At 39.9% G+C, this 13,502-nt stretch overlaps 2 protein-coding genes across 3 annotated transcripts in view; one reads left to right on the top strand and one right to left on the bottom strand.

Moving 5' to 3' along the window:
- Positions 1–13,502, top strand: part of LOC306896181 (uncharacterized protein) — a 38,320-nt gene that overhangs the window by 4,420 nt on the left and 20,398 nt on the right. Inside the window, exon 3 of one of the 2 annotated variants that reach the window (XM_079459926.1) lies at positions 2,523–2,591. The exons of the other annotated variant lie outside the window; for it this stretch is intronic. Within the exon in view, the coding sequence (XP_079316052.1) occupies positions 2,525–2,591 (67 nt within the window). The 5' untranslated portion in view covers positions 2,523–2,524. The remainder of the gene's footprint in view (positions 1–2,522; positions 2,592–13,502) is intronic. 2 annotated transcript variants of the gene reach the window in all.
- On the bottom strand, positions 4,651–12,461 carry nfil3-5 (nuclear factor, interleukin 3 regulated, member 5). The gene is made up of 2 exons (XM_079459925.1): positions 11,856–12,461; positions 4,651–8,614 (listed from the first exon to the last, which is right to left on the bottom strand). Exon 2 carries the CDS (start codon positions 8,186–8,188, stop codon positions 6,401–6,403), a length of 1,788 nt encoding a protein of 595 aa, XP_079316051.1. The 5' UTR covers positions 8,189–8,614; positions 11,856–12,461; the 3' UTR covers positions 4,651–6,400.

The following is a 13,502-nucleotide window of genomic DNA, read 5'->3' on the forward strand; positions in this document are numbered from 1 at the left end:
AATATGAGGGATGGAACCTGCTCGCTTTACATCGAGGTTATTTTAGTTTACTAAAATTAAAACTTTGAAAACTTCTTTGATCATGGAAATCTAATCAAATAATAACCTAAACATTATGGGAAAAACATTACTACATTAAAAATGTTATGTTGCCTCAAAAATAAATTTAAATGAGTTTAACGCGCTAAAATTATAATAATAAACTAAAACTAATTTAGAAATAAATTAAGATTATATAGTATAAGTTATAAAATGACAAAAAAATACCAAAAATTGCTAAAACTTGAACTAGAATTAACATAAAAACTAAAGATCTAAAAATAAAAGCTAATTTAAAATATTATTAAAACTAAAATCAAAACGATTGTTTACGTAACAATAAAACCGAATAAAAATCCTAAGTGGTTGCTGTTTAAACTAGGGATGCATAATCAATGATTGATGATTAAAGGAATGATTCATCGCATTCAGTCGCATCCAGAATAAAAGTTTGTTTGCATATAAAATTTGTATTTATAAACAAACACGCACACGTTCATGTATACATACTTTATTTAGGAAATGTTTAGATGCATTTATTTATATTTAGCAAGAATAAAAATTATATTGAAACATTTTTTAGTTTCTGTATTTTATATTTATATATGCATGTATGTGTATGTGTTAATATATAAAAAATATATTTATGAACAGTACACACACATATAATGTAATCACAAGCATTTATTCTGGATGCGATAATCGTGATTCATAATTTGACATCCCTAGTTTCCCTAGATCATTTTGTAAGATGCTTTGCTTTATTATTTGGCTGGCCTACTCAAAAATCTCTGTACAACTTGTTCCACTTGACTGATGTTTGCTTTAACCATGGTTATGTTTCCAATATTATGCACAAATTTGTCTTATTTCTAGATCACAGCTTCTACAAATCCCATTAAAAAATAAATGCATTGTTCTCCTTTTTGAGCAAATGTTGAGAAACAAATGACACAACAAAACAATATTTACTTTTCTCTCCCAGTAATCTCAGGTTGGAAAAAGTGCACTATAATACACGTGCATCTTCGTAAAGTTCTCGATTACAAGCACTAATTTTGTACCTACCCAATATACAAAAAACATAGTTACTTTTAAGATCTAAATGTACTCAAGTGTCAAGCTATTTTAAGACACTATGAAGAGAGGAACAAAAATATTTTTAGGTAGAATGTTAATGAGTGACTTTGGGCAATGGACTTTTTTAATCTGGGACCTTATATGTGTCTTTTCTTCAAACGAAACTTTAACAATCTCACAAACTGTACTCAGATTTGTCAGAATTCGCCATCCAACATTTTAATATGACGATTATTTAGACTGGACTTTTACATGGTGTTAAAATCCCAACATCTTTCAATGAATTGAATGAAATGGTGTTTTTTTGTTGGCCTGTCAGTCTCATGAGCAAACACCTTCCATAAGGGTACTCTTAATATCAAGTAGTTAAATATAGGGGTCAACCTAATGGTTAGAGCGTTGGGCTTGTGATCAGAAGGTTGCTGGTTCTAATCTCAGTGCCAGCAGGTCATGACTGAAGGGCCCTTGAGCAAGACACCTTACCCCTGATTGCTCTGCAGTAATGTGTCACTGTAGAAAACTACTTGTAAGTCGCTTTGGATAAAGCGTCTGCCAAATGAATAAATGTAAATATAGCAGGAATGCAGCATGCAGCCAGACCTCAGTCCATTAGCTCATTGCTGCATACAGTCTGCGCTTGAATTCAATGGGAGATGGAGGAATACTTCACAATATGACATCCCTCCTCCTCTTATTTTCCCTTTGTTTAGGAAGCTTTGGGTTTGATTAGAAGAAGTGATTACAAAAGAGTGTATAATGACAGGAAATGTCGATTAAACTCAAGCTGAAGGTAATGGTGGCTAATTAATGACTGCCAGATGCTGTGGAGGAGGTAGATTGATAGACTTGAGAAAGAGAGTAAGGAATGATCAAATAAAGGGAGTAGAATATTGCTGTGTACTTACTTCAGTATGCAAATCTTCTGAAAGACTAGGTGACATGCCACATTTGCAATTATGTACAGTAGGTCTATGTAAGAGAAGTAGAACGCATACTACTGTTTAGAATTTATGGTAACACTTCAGTATATGGGGCAGTTTTAACTGTAAAAATTACAGGTTTTCCCTGTTTTTCTTGTAAATCTGTGGTATTTCAAAAATACATACAAATCTATGAAAAAACTGTAAAACGTAGTTTTTGGTTTAAAAAAAAAATTATACGTTTAAAATCACAAGTCATTATTTGGGGGGGCACAAAGTGATGCACCCTACACAAAGGGGGGCCTTACGAAGAAAAAGATTGAGAACCACTCGTGTGAGTATGCCTTTCAATGCAAAAGTCATTGCATGGTGCAAGAGGTAGGTGGTTGCCAAAGCATGATCTGAGCAATTTTTTAAATAGTTATTTAAAATATTTACATCCAAAGCGACTTATATTGTATTATCCTATTCATTTCTACACAGGTATGTGCAATCCCCAGGGATCAAACCCACAACGCAATGCTCTTACCACTGAGCTACAGGACAGTGCAGGTATGGGATGTTTTGACTAGTTTTATTATTCACAAGTTGAGAAACATAAGTCTGATTACTTTCCTCAACAAGACAAACAATCTAAGCTATCATAGCACAGATTTGTTTTGTGGACACAGTGTGACACAATAGAACCCTGTAACCAAAATATTAATATATATTATTGTAAGTATCACTAATACAGAATGTTGAATAACCCTATGACATAAGCGTGTCAAACCCTGCAGGATTGAGAGAATCAGGTGCGGGGTGGGTGAGGCTGACTGACCTACATTCGGTGTTGCCCTTTCAATAATCTGTGTGAATCACGCCGCCTTTTATAAAACTTCTGATTTACTCGAGTAGTGTGTATTATACACTCACACGCACACCATACTGAAACTGATTTTATATAACATAGACCTACATACAAGCTTGGACGTACACACAAATGCCCCCACTGATTTGTCGTTTTTAATACTCTTTCACATGACACTCATTGAGACACTTCCTCCCTTGTTTGCACTCTCTAGTTTTTGACCTACATCTCAGGCAGCTGGGTTACGTAACCAAAGTTATGCTGTGCTCTGGAATCCCAGCGCTTCTGCAGATGTTCAGAGACAAAACAACATCACTTCCCACTTCATTTTTTTACTTTTCTTCTTGTTCTTACTCTTTGTTGTGTCTTTTACGATTGTGTAGAGCACTTATAAGTACATGAAATGTGCTACATAACTTGATAGACCACGCCAAGATAATAGGTTTGAACAGTCACTTAATGTTAATGTTATCTTAAATCATTTTAGGGAAGAAGACATAAAGATTTTGTATACGTACATTGTCTAGGAGTACACTTGAAGATGAGGTTAAAGGTAATAAAAGGGGCAGACTAAAAAGCCTTTTAGACATCGTGCAGCGTACATTCCTGAAGACCATTAAGAGATTTACTGTTAATTTGTGGGTTTATTGTTTTATCATTGAACTTTACCGTGTTCAACCATTAAAATCTGCGTAGTATACAGACATAAATGGGATCACATTGCAGCCCACTGCATACTCCCTTTTAAGCTCTCTGCAGGCTGAATGACGTGTCTGCACATCCTCTCTCTCGCCCCACCCTCGCTCTCTGAATTCCCCTTTTCTCATTCCTCTCCTCCCATCCACACTGACCTACTTTTCTATTGACCTGCTTTCGTAAGGTTCTGCATGTTCAATTCTTATTCTTAAAAAATCAGGAAAAAGGGGAAACAAAGAATGAAAGACACCCTGGAGGAGAACATAGCACTGCAGCTCTGGCTAAAAGTCACCCTGCTTTTGTTCTTGCGTTTCGCTCTTGCTGCCGTAGCAACCGGTCGGCCAACGTCAATTCAGTGCGTCATGTAGCATCATCAACACTAATTACGAGATCTGATACATGTAAACGAAATATTTGTGTGAGAAACTGTGGATTCATATACATTTTTTCTATTTATGTGTGAATCAGAGCTGAACAGGTAACACGCGTTGAAATTTGAGCAGGTTGCGTAAGTGCTGCGTGTTGTTACATAATGCTTAATGGAAAGGGTAAGTCACATAACAAACTGGCACTCTATCAAATCCAGTAGATTAATAAACCGTGAATGATAAAAAATCCACATTTTGGGGAGTGGAAAGTTTAAGATAATGTAGCATTCTTTTAATTGCATAATTTGATATGTGATATGTTTTCTGCATATCTTTTTTTAAGTTGTGCACCGAGTATATTTTTAAAAGCAGCGGACATTGTGACCTGTTTCAAGAAGCACATCACGATTCTTTTCCAAGTATCTTGTGGGCTTTCATACTTTGTATCATTTGCTATTACCTGGTAATGTAATCCATTAGTGCGGTTTTGGAAGAGAGAAGTGTGTGTGTGTGTGTGTGTGTACACTTGTTTTTGGGCTGAGTATCCATGGTGTTCGTGTCTTTGAGCAGTGTCGTGACTTGGCCAGTGTTACATCATACCGAATGACTCTTTCTCCCTGTAGGAGTACAAAGTGTTTCTATGCATGTTCATTGTCATACCTTAGTATGAATAATATACTATGTCTTGTTTTTTTTTGAGTGATGGGAAATGTTGTATTATGCACACATGACAACATTAGACAGCTTAAATTTGACATACAACATGTTTTATTTTTCTTGCCACTTTAGTGTCATTGTGAGCACCTTGACAGGTGGGCTCTTTTTTTACAAACAGAATCTTTTTTTCGTAAAACTTCAGTAAATACCACACAATACACCAAGGTACAGAGGCGAAACAGATGAACAGTACATGAAAATACATACATACTGTATCACATTGAGGTGAACAGACAACGGACACCAGAAAAGAATAATAGCATTGGAATACAAAATCAAATACAATATTAATAATAATAATTATAGAATGCCAAAATAAACTCGTTACAAACTTAAAATACTCAAAAGAGAATTTGTCTGTACACTTTTTACATAATGGCCAGTGCCAGGCACCTGTTTGGGAAAAATAAACACAGTTTGTATAAAATCGGATGAAAAAAATTCAGTGCAGAAGCAGCTTACAGCTGTGGTAAAATCTACAAAGACGACTAGTGGGACTCGATTTGTGTCTACGTTTACTACTGAGTTTGTAACACTTGTGTGCTGCAGCATTTTACTGTGTGGTAACTTTTTTTATACGCAACAACCGATGGGTATGATGATGCAATGGGCTACACACATCAAAGTCTCGTTCCCCTTTAAGAAGAAGATAACTTTTCAGTTCTGCGTAACCTCAACAATTTATTCTCATGAGGTAGCATGTGAGGCATCTCTGAAACCTGACCACAAAGGACGAGACCATCTTTAGACGGCAATGATATATCTTACACTTTGTACAGTCTGCGTTCGCTCAGATTGACATTTCTCAAAGGGATTCGACTCTAATTTGGCTGTATGTCAGGCAGATTGCAATGTTTAAAATAAAAACATTGGTCACAGTGACCTTCAAAGCGGGTCAACCCATCAGGCTCCTTTACAGTGATGTAATAAAGTAAGGTGATGGACAAGAGGTGAAAGGTCATTTTCACTGGTTAGCGTTGACCTACGACTGACTGAAACACTACGAGGAGACATTCATGTATCATTCAATCAATGTGATACATAAAAGGAACTCGATGAACTAAAAGCATACTGGAAGCATCAAACAGAAACATTCGGACAGAACTATACAAGAATCCAAATGCTAAAAAGTAGACGTGTTCTCCCACTTTTCTACTCATAAAGACCGACATTTTTCTTTTTCACAAATATGATATGTTTAGTTATGTCACAGTATTTTATAATCCAAGTGCTTAAATAATGTTTAAGGTCAGAAGGCAGAGTAGGAGAGTGAGACAGGCATACATCTCTTGAGTTTTCCTTCTGAAATCAGTAGGGAGAAACCATGAACTTGTCTAGTACTGGGTTCAGAAATTACCTATTAACTAGGCTAAGCTACAAAACATGGCAGAGATATGTTAATATTCAAAGGTGGAGACAAGAAGTCCAAAGTTGCTATACAGAGTCATGGTATACGTTTGATGTGAAAGAGGACAAAAAGCCCCTTTTCCATCTTATTAACTCATTTGACATACAAGTAAGTGCTTATGAAAGAAAGTGAGAACAGAGCTGCATTAAAATGTCACATCATCACTTTTGACAAGCGAACTGACCAGGAACCCAAGTTACACTTTCTGGTTGTAGTTGTTGTTTAGAATAAGCAATTGACTTTCATGCAATTAATTGGTACCTTTTTCTTTCTATTGGATGGTAAAGATGACATCGATCAAGTCCTGTCTTAGCCGACAGTCTCAGTCAAGTTTATCGTTTCTGTTACCTCGCCCTCCTGATACTCTCTTTCCACTGTCTTTCCTTCCCTCTTCCTTCTCTCTGGAGGGAGATTGTTGTGTGCAAAGTTCCTCTGACATCTCACTCTCTCCATCCTTGCTTCCAGATCCGCTGCCATGCTGCTGGTTAACCTGTGCTAACGCCAGGTACGGGTGCTGAGGCAGAGCGAAATCAGGCGATGTCGCTATTGTAGCTGACCCGGGGACATCTTGGCAGCCACCATTGGACAGTGCCCTGTATTTAAGCCTTAGCTTGTGTGGTAAAGCCATGGCTTTCATTTCACCTTGGTTGTCCCCATATTGGCAAACGTCACCGTTGGCCATGGTGGGCGAGGACACTGATTGGTGGATGGCGTGGTAGCCACCGGTATCAGAACAAGAGGATGAGGGAGATTCATCGTCTGTAGAGGCTTCCTTGTCTGAACTGCGGGGGTCACCGTCACTAGAGGAGGTGTCCTTGGTTGAGGAGGAGTGCTCTTGATAGAAGCCATCTGTTCTTGGGCAACCTTCAAATGTTAGCACCGGGGGCTCCTCGTTTAGAGTGGAGAGGTAGGGATTCGTCCGCTGGTATACTTGGGCTTTCCCGGCTTCGCTGAGCAGGTCTGGAGCAAAAGAATTTTGGGTGGTGTCTTGCACATGGATTCTGCATTGTCCTTGAGCACTCTGGTCTTTGTGCTGTATGACAAACCGTCTGTTTTCCCCAGCATCAGCCTTGCCATTGGCGAACTCAAAATTTGGGGAATCCAAAGACCTCCTGGCCAGCTGCTGTGCCACCTCTGAAAGAGTCTCTAAACCATCAGGTCTTAAAGGCAGGCGGCACCCTGTTTGAGAAAACTGAGCAATTTGTCCATTTTGCTGTGGTTGGGACACCACCTGCTCAATGTCCTCAACCCTTTGGCTCTCGACGGGATAAGAGTTGCTCCCAGAGCGGAAGAGGATGACACTTCTTTGGGGTGTTGTGGATGGAGGGGCTGGGGCATTGATGCTCTCTTGCTGCTCCATTTCTTCTGGCTGGTGAGTCTCTAAACGTGCATGATGACCGTTGAAGATGCCATTAAGAACGCTTGCCTCGAGCCTGTTAATGTCCATTGCAGAGCTCTCATGCTTAATGTCATAGTTTATAGGTTCAGGGCTGTCCCTTGAAGAGCCATCGGACATGTCCGACAGTGATCCACAGGGAGAGTACTTGGATAATGCTGAGTGCCGTTCATCTCTAGTTGGCTGCTCAGCCTCTGAGGAATCAGAGTTCATCATGACCTGAGACGCACTCGAGTATCCACTGCTTGAGTAATATGGATTTCCAGACATTGCGCCGGTACCATTAGCACCATTAGTCATTGCTTCAGTGCTACTGCTGATCTGCTGTGTTTTTTCCATGTAGGAGGCAGAACTTATGAGTCCGAATCTTAATTTCAGCTGCAGGAGTTCCGTCTTCAGTCGCACGTTCTCCTCATTCAGTGCTATGACTCTGTTCTCCAGCACCATGTCGTTGAGCCGCCGCTTCTCTCTTGACCTTTTGGCAGCCTCGTTATTCTTGCGCCGCTTTTCCCAGTAGGACGCATCTTTCTTCTCATCCGAGATGAATTCGCGCTTCCGCCGACAGGATGAGTTGGGTTTGGGTTTTGATGCTCTGCCTTGACGACCCGGGTTGGAGGTTTGAGGTGATGGTAAACTCTCGCTGTAGTTTGAGAACGTTTCTAGAGTGTCCAAGCTGGCACTGTTGTTTTGGGCTGGAAGATTTAGGCTTTCCATTGTGGTCCAATTGAGGCCGGTCTGTATACCTGACACTCCGTGAACATTGAAAATAAGAGTTTTATTGACCTGTGAAGCAGTTTAAATCAGAAACTGTGTTGAATTTTTGAAGTACTTTTCTTTGACTTCAACCAGTCTTAAAACGTTCAAGTGTCCAGACTGGTCAAAAAGATGAGAAAAAGATGGAACGCTACAAAAACAACCGTCATTGGTTACTTGTGTTCTGTGTTTTTTTCCTCTAAAAAAAGGGTAAGGTCCCTTTTTATGATTGATCTGCTTTTGTTTGATTGAAGACAATACAAGTTGTTGACTCAGGCTTTTCCAGAAACTGCTGATGCCCAGTTGTGTCCTATTGGCGATATAGAATAATCTTGGTCTTAGGTCGGTGTTGGCACACTGTTTTGTCCCAGTCTCGGTTGAGCAGATCTGCAGAGACAATGAAATGGAATTAGATTACTGAAAATGTGTCTAAAGGAACTCTTAAACAAATACGTGATACAGTTGAGGTAAAAATAGAACAGTAAGAAAAACTGAACAAAATCTTTGTATTTCGTTGTAATGGTGATGTAGCTGTATGTACATACTTTCGTCAAAATAGAACATTTATTTCAAACACTTCAGCTTTGACTAAATGTGAAATCATGCTTTCTTTTTTAAACGGTGCATATAACCCAGCAGTACATTTCTAATCCCGGCATCAACTAAAAAGTTCCATTCCACCAGTGTCCTTGGAGCACTAGAAAAATGTAGGTCAGTAGAGTAATGAAACATGTACGTAGAGATCATGCCGCGTGTTATGTAAAACCAGCACAGTCACATAATATCACACCAGACTTCATGGAAAGTTTGGGGGGAAAAAAGGGTCGACAGAGATATAAGGAGACATCACAGAAAGGAACTAAAGCTGTGCTGTTTAATAATTTCCATTTGAACGTTTATTTGAGATCCAAACATCATTTATTTATATCATAACTAAAAATAATTGGTTCACTGAGAATGAGTACGTAATGTGATTAACTGTTTACTAATGTTGTGCAAAATCAAGGGTTACTGAAAGCACTTCTTAATAGCGAATTCCACGCACAATGAGAGGCCAAACTTTCTCAGATGAATTTGTTCAATTTGATTTATTTTAGTTAATTTTGCAGCGCAAGATTTGTGTTTCATTATTCTGTATTTGAGAATAATGACTTGTCTTTGTTATTGGCTCCAGTCATTATTTACAACGTCTTGATTTGTTATCTCATATATTTACAGCTAATCGTGAGAATCTCATGTTACATAACGCCCAGAACTATTGCGCCATCTCTAGCACAAACAGTCCCATACTAAGAAGAGTAATATTTCTTAGAAATGGAAACAAATATTTCCTTATCCAAAGCAGAACTTTCTAAGTGCCCTGTTTTGAGTCGGATTTTATAAAACAAAGGAACACTTCTACATCTTCATGGGTCACTTTTTGCACTCCGGTCCTCCTCACATCATCATGAGGATTACGTAACATCTTGTAAACATGGCATGACAAAGTATTTAGTTCACGTATGACCCCCGCCAGTAGGAACACAACGCAAGGGTAGTGGAAGTTGTGCGCATGTGTCCCACTGACCTAGAAACCGCCTGCTCCGTAAACACGTATGGTACGTGCGTGCGCACGCTGGCCCAATCCAATGGCGCGCAGTAAAATAGGTCAGTGGAGCGGCAACAGTGTGTGCGTGTCTGAGAGAGAGACAGTGTGCGCGCATGAGCAAGCGGTGAGGAATTATAGCGCCGACCAAAAATAGTGTGCTCGGGTGAGGGAGGGGTTGAGGATTCCAATTGGGGGACGAGAGAGGAATTTACCAGCACTGCGGAGGTACGAAAAAGGAGAGAATACGTCAGCAGCAGAATATTAGATTAAAGTGGGCCATGAATCACAGCAGCGATGCACCGATGTGCGTTTTCTGCTGAAGTATGTTTCTGAAATGTGATCAGTTAGTTGGAATGATTACAAAATTATGGCTTTTGTCTTTGCGTCAGGATGCTTGCAAATGTCAAACACAGTCGTGCTTTCGTAATGCCTCTGGGACCAGCCGAGAAAACAGTATTGCGCAGTTCAGACCGCAGGTTGTGGCTCGGTGCCAGACTGTTACCATAGTTGAGGAATCATTTCAGGACGTGCTGAGCTATGGTGTCTGTAGGACGTTTATTGAATGTCTAACAAGCGATTGCTATCTAATTTCTTTACTATTAAGATTTGATACTGTATATTTTTGACCACATTCAATGTGCAACTTTCTTTTCAAAGAAGCAGAGACCGCAATTCAGGAGGTTGAGGTCAAAGCAAACACACTGTTATGCGCCGTCCCACATGGATAGTGTTTACAACTGGAAGCCTCTCTGCATGTGTCTGCCTAGTCACATGCATGCAGAACTGTTACGCCTCCAGTTTTTCTTCCGACCTAAAGGCCAAGTAGGCCAATATGACTGTGAGATATATTGTGCTGGCTAGACTCTTAATGACAGGGGTTAGTACCGGAGACACAAAAGCTGTCTGTGTCATGCATTTGGAAACTCCTCAAATGCGATTATGTGTAGGAATACACTTTTTTCTACCTGAATTAGTGCAAATCCGTTCTGAGGTTGGAGCCATTATTAAAAAAAGTTTGGGGTTTTCTAGGGGATGCTTGGCATTACAAGATGTTTGGGTGCAATGTGAGGCGGTTTTAGATTCCTGGCATTGCTGAGCAGGGAGTGGTGGAACTGTTAACTTTAGAAGTCAGTCTTTATGAAGAGCTTGAGGATTTCACAATTCAATACGTCACACGAAGAAAAATGTGTCCTCGCATTTTACACAAGCAAACTGCAAAACATTTAGTACATTTTCAAGTATGCTATTTACAAAATCTGAATGTAGTCTAGTGCTCGTCAATAAACCTGCCACTCATCTCCCCAAAAGTTTTGAAGCAGTTTATCTATTGCACAACAAACCGAGCAGAAGTGGCGAAATAATAAAAAAATATCAGAATTTGTTAAGCGTCACAATTGAGTAATTCAACTTAAAAAAATCCCTTTGAGATGATCTAGGTTATTAGATAAAAGTCTTCGCGTCACGCTGGGTGGCCGCTAAACACAATCTAATGCATGGCATCGCATTGTCCTGATGGGCGCCACGCATTATTATTTTACAACCGTACGCTTTCAAAGAAACGCCGATGTGCAATTTCGTTATCCCCGTGTGTTACGCGTTCGCGAATTACGCGGAATTTGTGCCGCCGCCACGCTTACACAATAACTGACCCCACGACCACTCGTGCGTTCGGATTTCGTAACGATCACCTCCCCCACGCCACGACCGTATCGACTTGACATTGAATGTGAATATGCATGCGATGCACAATGGAAAGATGAACTGACGCGACCGAATGGTCCCCAAAATCTCACGGAGACACGTTTGAGATGAAGGACAAAGAAACCCGTTTAAAAACCTCAAATGATTTCACAACGAAGCGTTTGAGAGTCACGCCGACCCAGAGTCGGTTTCCATGCGAACAATAACATACCCTGACCACGTTGCAAGGTAAAGCCTAGCCTACAACTGCCTAGCCTGTTACAGAAAAATGTATATTCAATACAACAGACATAACGCAAGATATACATAATAACATTTGACATATTCACGTAAACTCACCGATGTGAAATATCACGTTCCCGTTGATCAACGCAACACTCCGCTTTTATTCTTCAGTGGATGCGTGTTCCGCGCCTCTCAATACTGTTCCTTGTCCCGATTCTCTGTTTTCTCTCTTTATCTTTCGCTTACAACTTCGAATCTGGATGAAAATGTCCCGCGTGGGTTGTGATCCACTCACCGGCTTTGTGTCGACTCCCTGAATGTGCTGCTATTCGCCGTATCTCCCTCCCTCTTCGTCCTTATGTTATGTCGGAGGCTTTTCTCCAGTTTTCCTCTACACACACACGAGCGCGCGCGCACTCCCTCTCTCTCCTTGTCGTCCTCGAATGTGTGTTAGTAGGTCAGCGGTTGCGTAACACGGAGCTTTGGGTGCCTAGTCACGTTTTTGTTCATCGTGGCTATAGATGCACAAGCCTCGACTCCTGGTGAAATGATCGCGGAGGAGACGGAGGTGGTCAGAGAAGCTCTATTGCGGTTTACAGTAACGACACGCGGTCGGTTACCGATCACAGACACGGCAGTTGCGGTGAATGGCCAGTGTGCTGTAACTCGCCTCTCTCTCTCTGTGTGCTCAACACTTCAGCTTCTCGCAGAGAAAGAGGTTACGAGACTTTGAAACTGTTGCGTAAATATTCACTATTGCGTAAAGACACTGGCTCAGAGAATAAGCTTTCTTTCTTTCTTTCTTTCTTTCTTTCTTTCTTTCTTTCTTTCTTTCTTTCTTTCTTCAATATTCTATTTGTCTGCAAATATTCTATTTTTTGTACATCTGTCTTGACAAGTGTTTCTGTCAATATTCTGTCCGTCTGTCAGTGCATCTTTCCTTGTCTGTCTAAAAATACTGTCTGTATATCAGTATTTTCCGTCTGTCTATCTATTCATCTGTCTGTCTGTCTAAAAAAAATACTACATGTGTGTCTGTCAATTTTCTGTCTGTCTGTTAGTATTCTATTTCTGTCTGTCTGTCAGTCAGTATTTTATCCGTCTGTCTATCTATTTATCTGTCTGTCTCAAAAAATACTACATGTGTGCCTGTCGATTTTCTGTCTGTCTTTCAGTATTCCATTAATCTGTGTGTCTGACCAACTGACAGTATAATATATCTGTCTGTCAATTTTCTGTCTATCTCTCCCTCTGTATCTGTCAATAGATTTGTCTGATTGTCTGTCTTAAACTACAAACTGTGTGTCTGTCTGTCAACTTTCTATCCGCCTGTGACTATTCAATCTATTTATCTGTCTTTCTGACCATCGACAGGTTTCTCCGTCTGTCAATATTCTGTCTATCTTTCTGTATATATCTGTCTAGTCCCTCTGTCTTAAAATTCTGTCTCTGTCAGTCAATATTCTATCTGTTCTTCCGTCTATAATCTCTATGTCTGTCTAAGAATACTGTCTGTCTGTCAGTATTCTATCTATGTGTGTGTCTATATATCTGTCTGTCCTGAGTTTATCCATATTAATTATTTTCCAAAAATGTGGTTCACTGTTTGGTGAAAGCCTGTCCTGTACTCACTGTGCCAGTTTCAAAACACGATACAGTCCAAGAACAGGAAGGCAAGTTCAAGTAACATTCTCAGCATTATTTGTTTATACATTCATGCATAGTTTTGGTGTGTGTGCATGCTTTTGTGTGTGTGTGTTT

Source organism: Barbatula barbatula (genome assembly GCF_947034865.1).
Source record: "Barbatula barbatula genome assembly, chromosome: 7".
NCBI classification, from domain to species: Eukaryota; Metazoa; Chordata; class Actinopteri; order Cypriniformes; family Nemacheilidae; genus Barbatula; species Barbatula barbatula.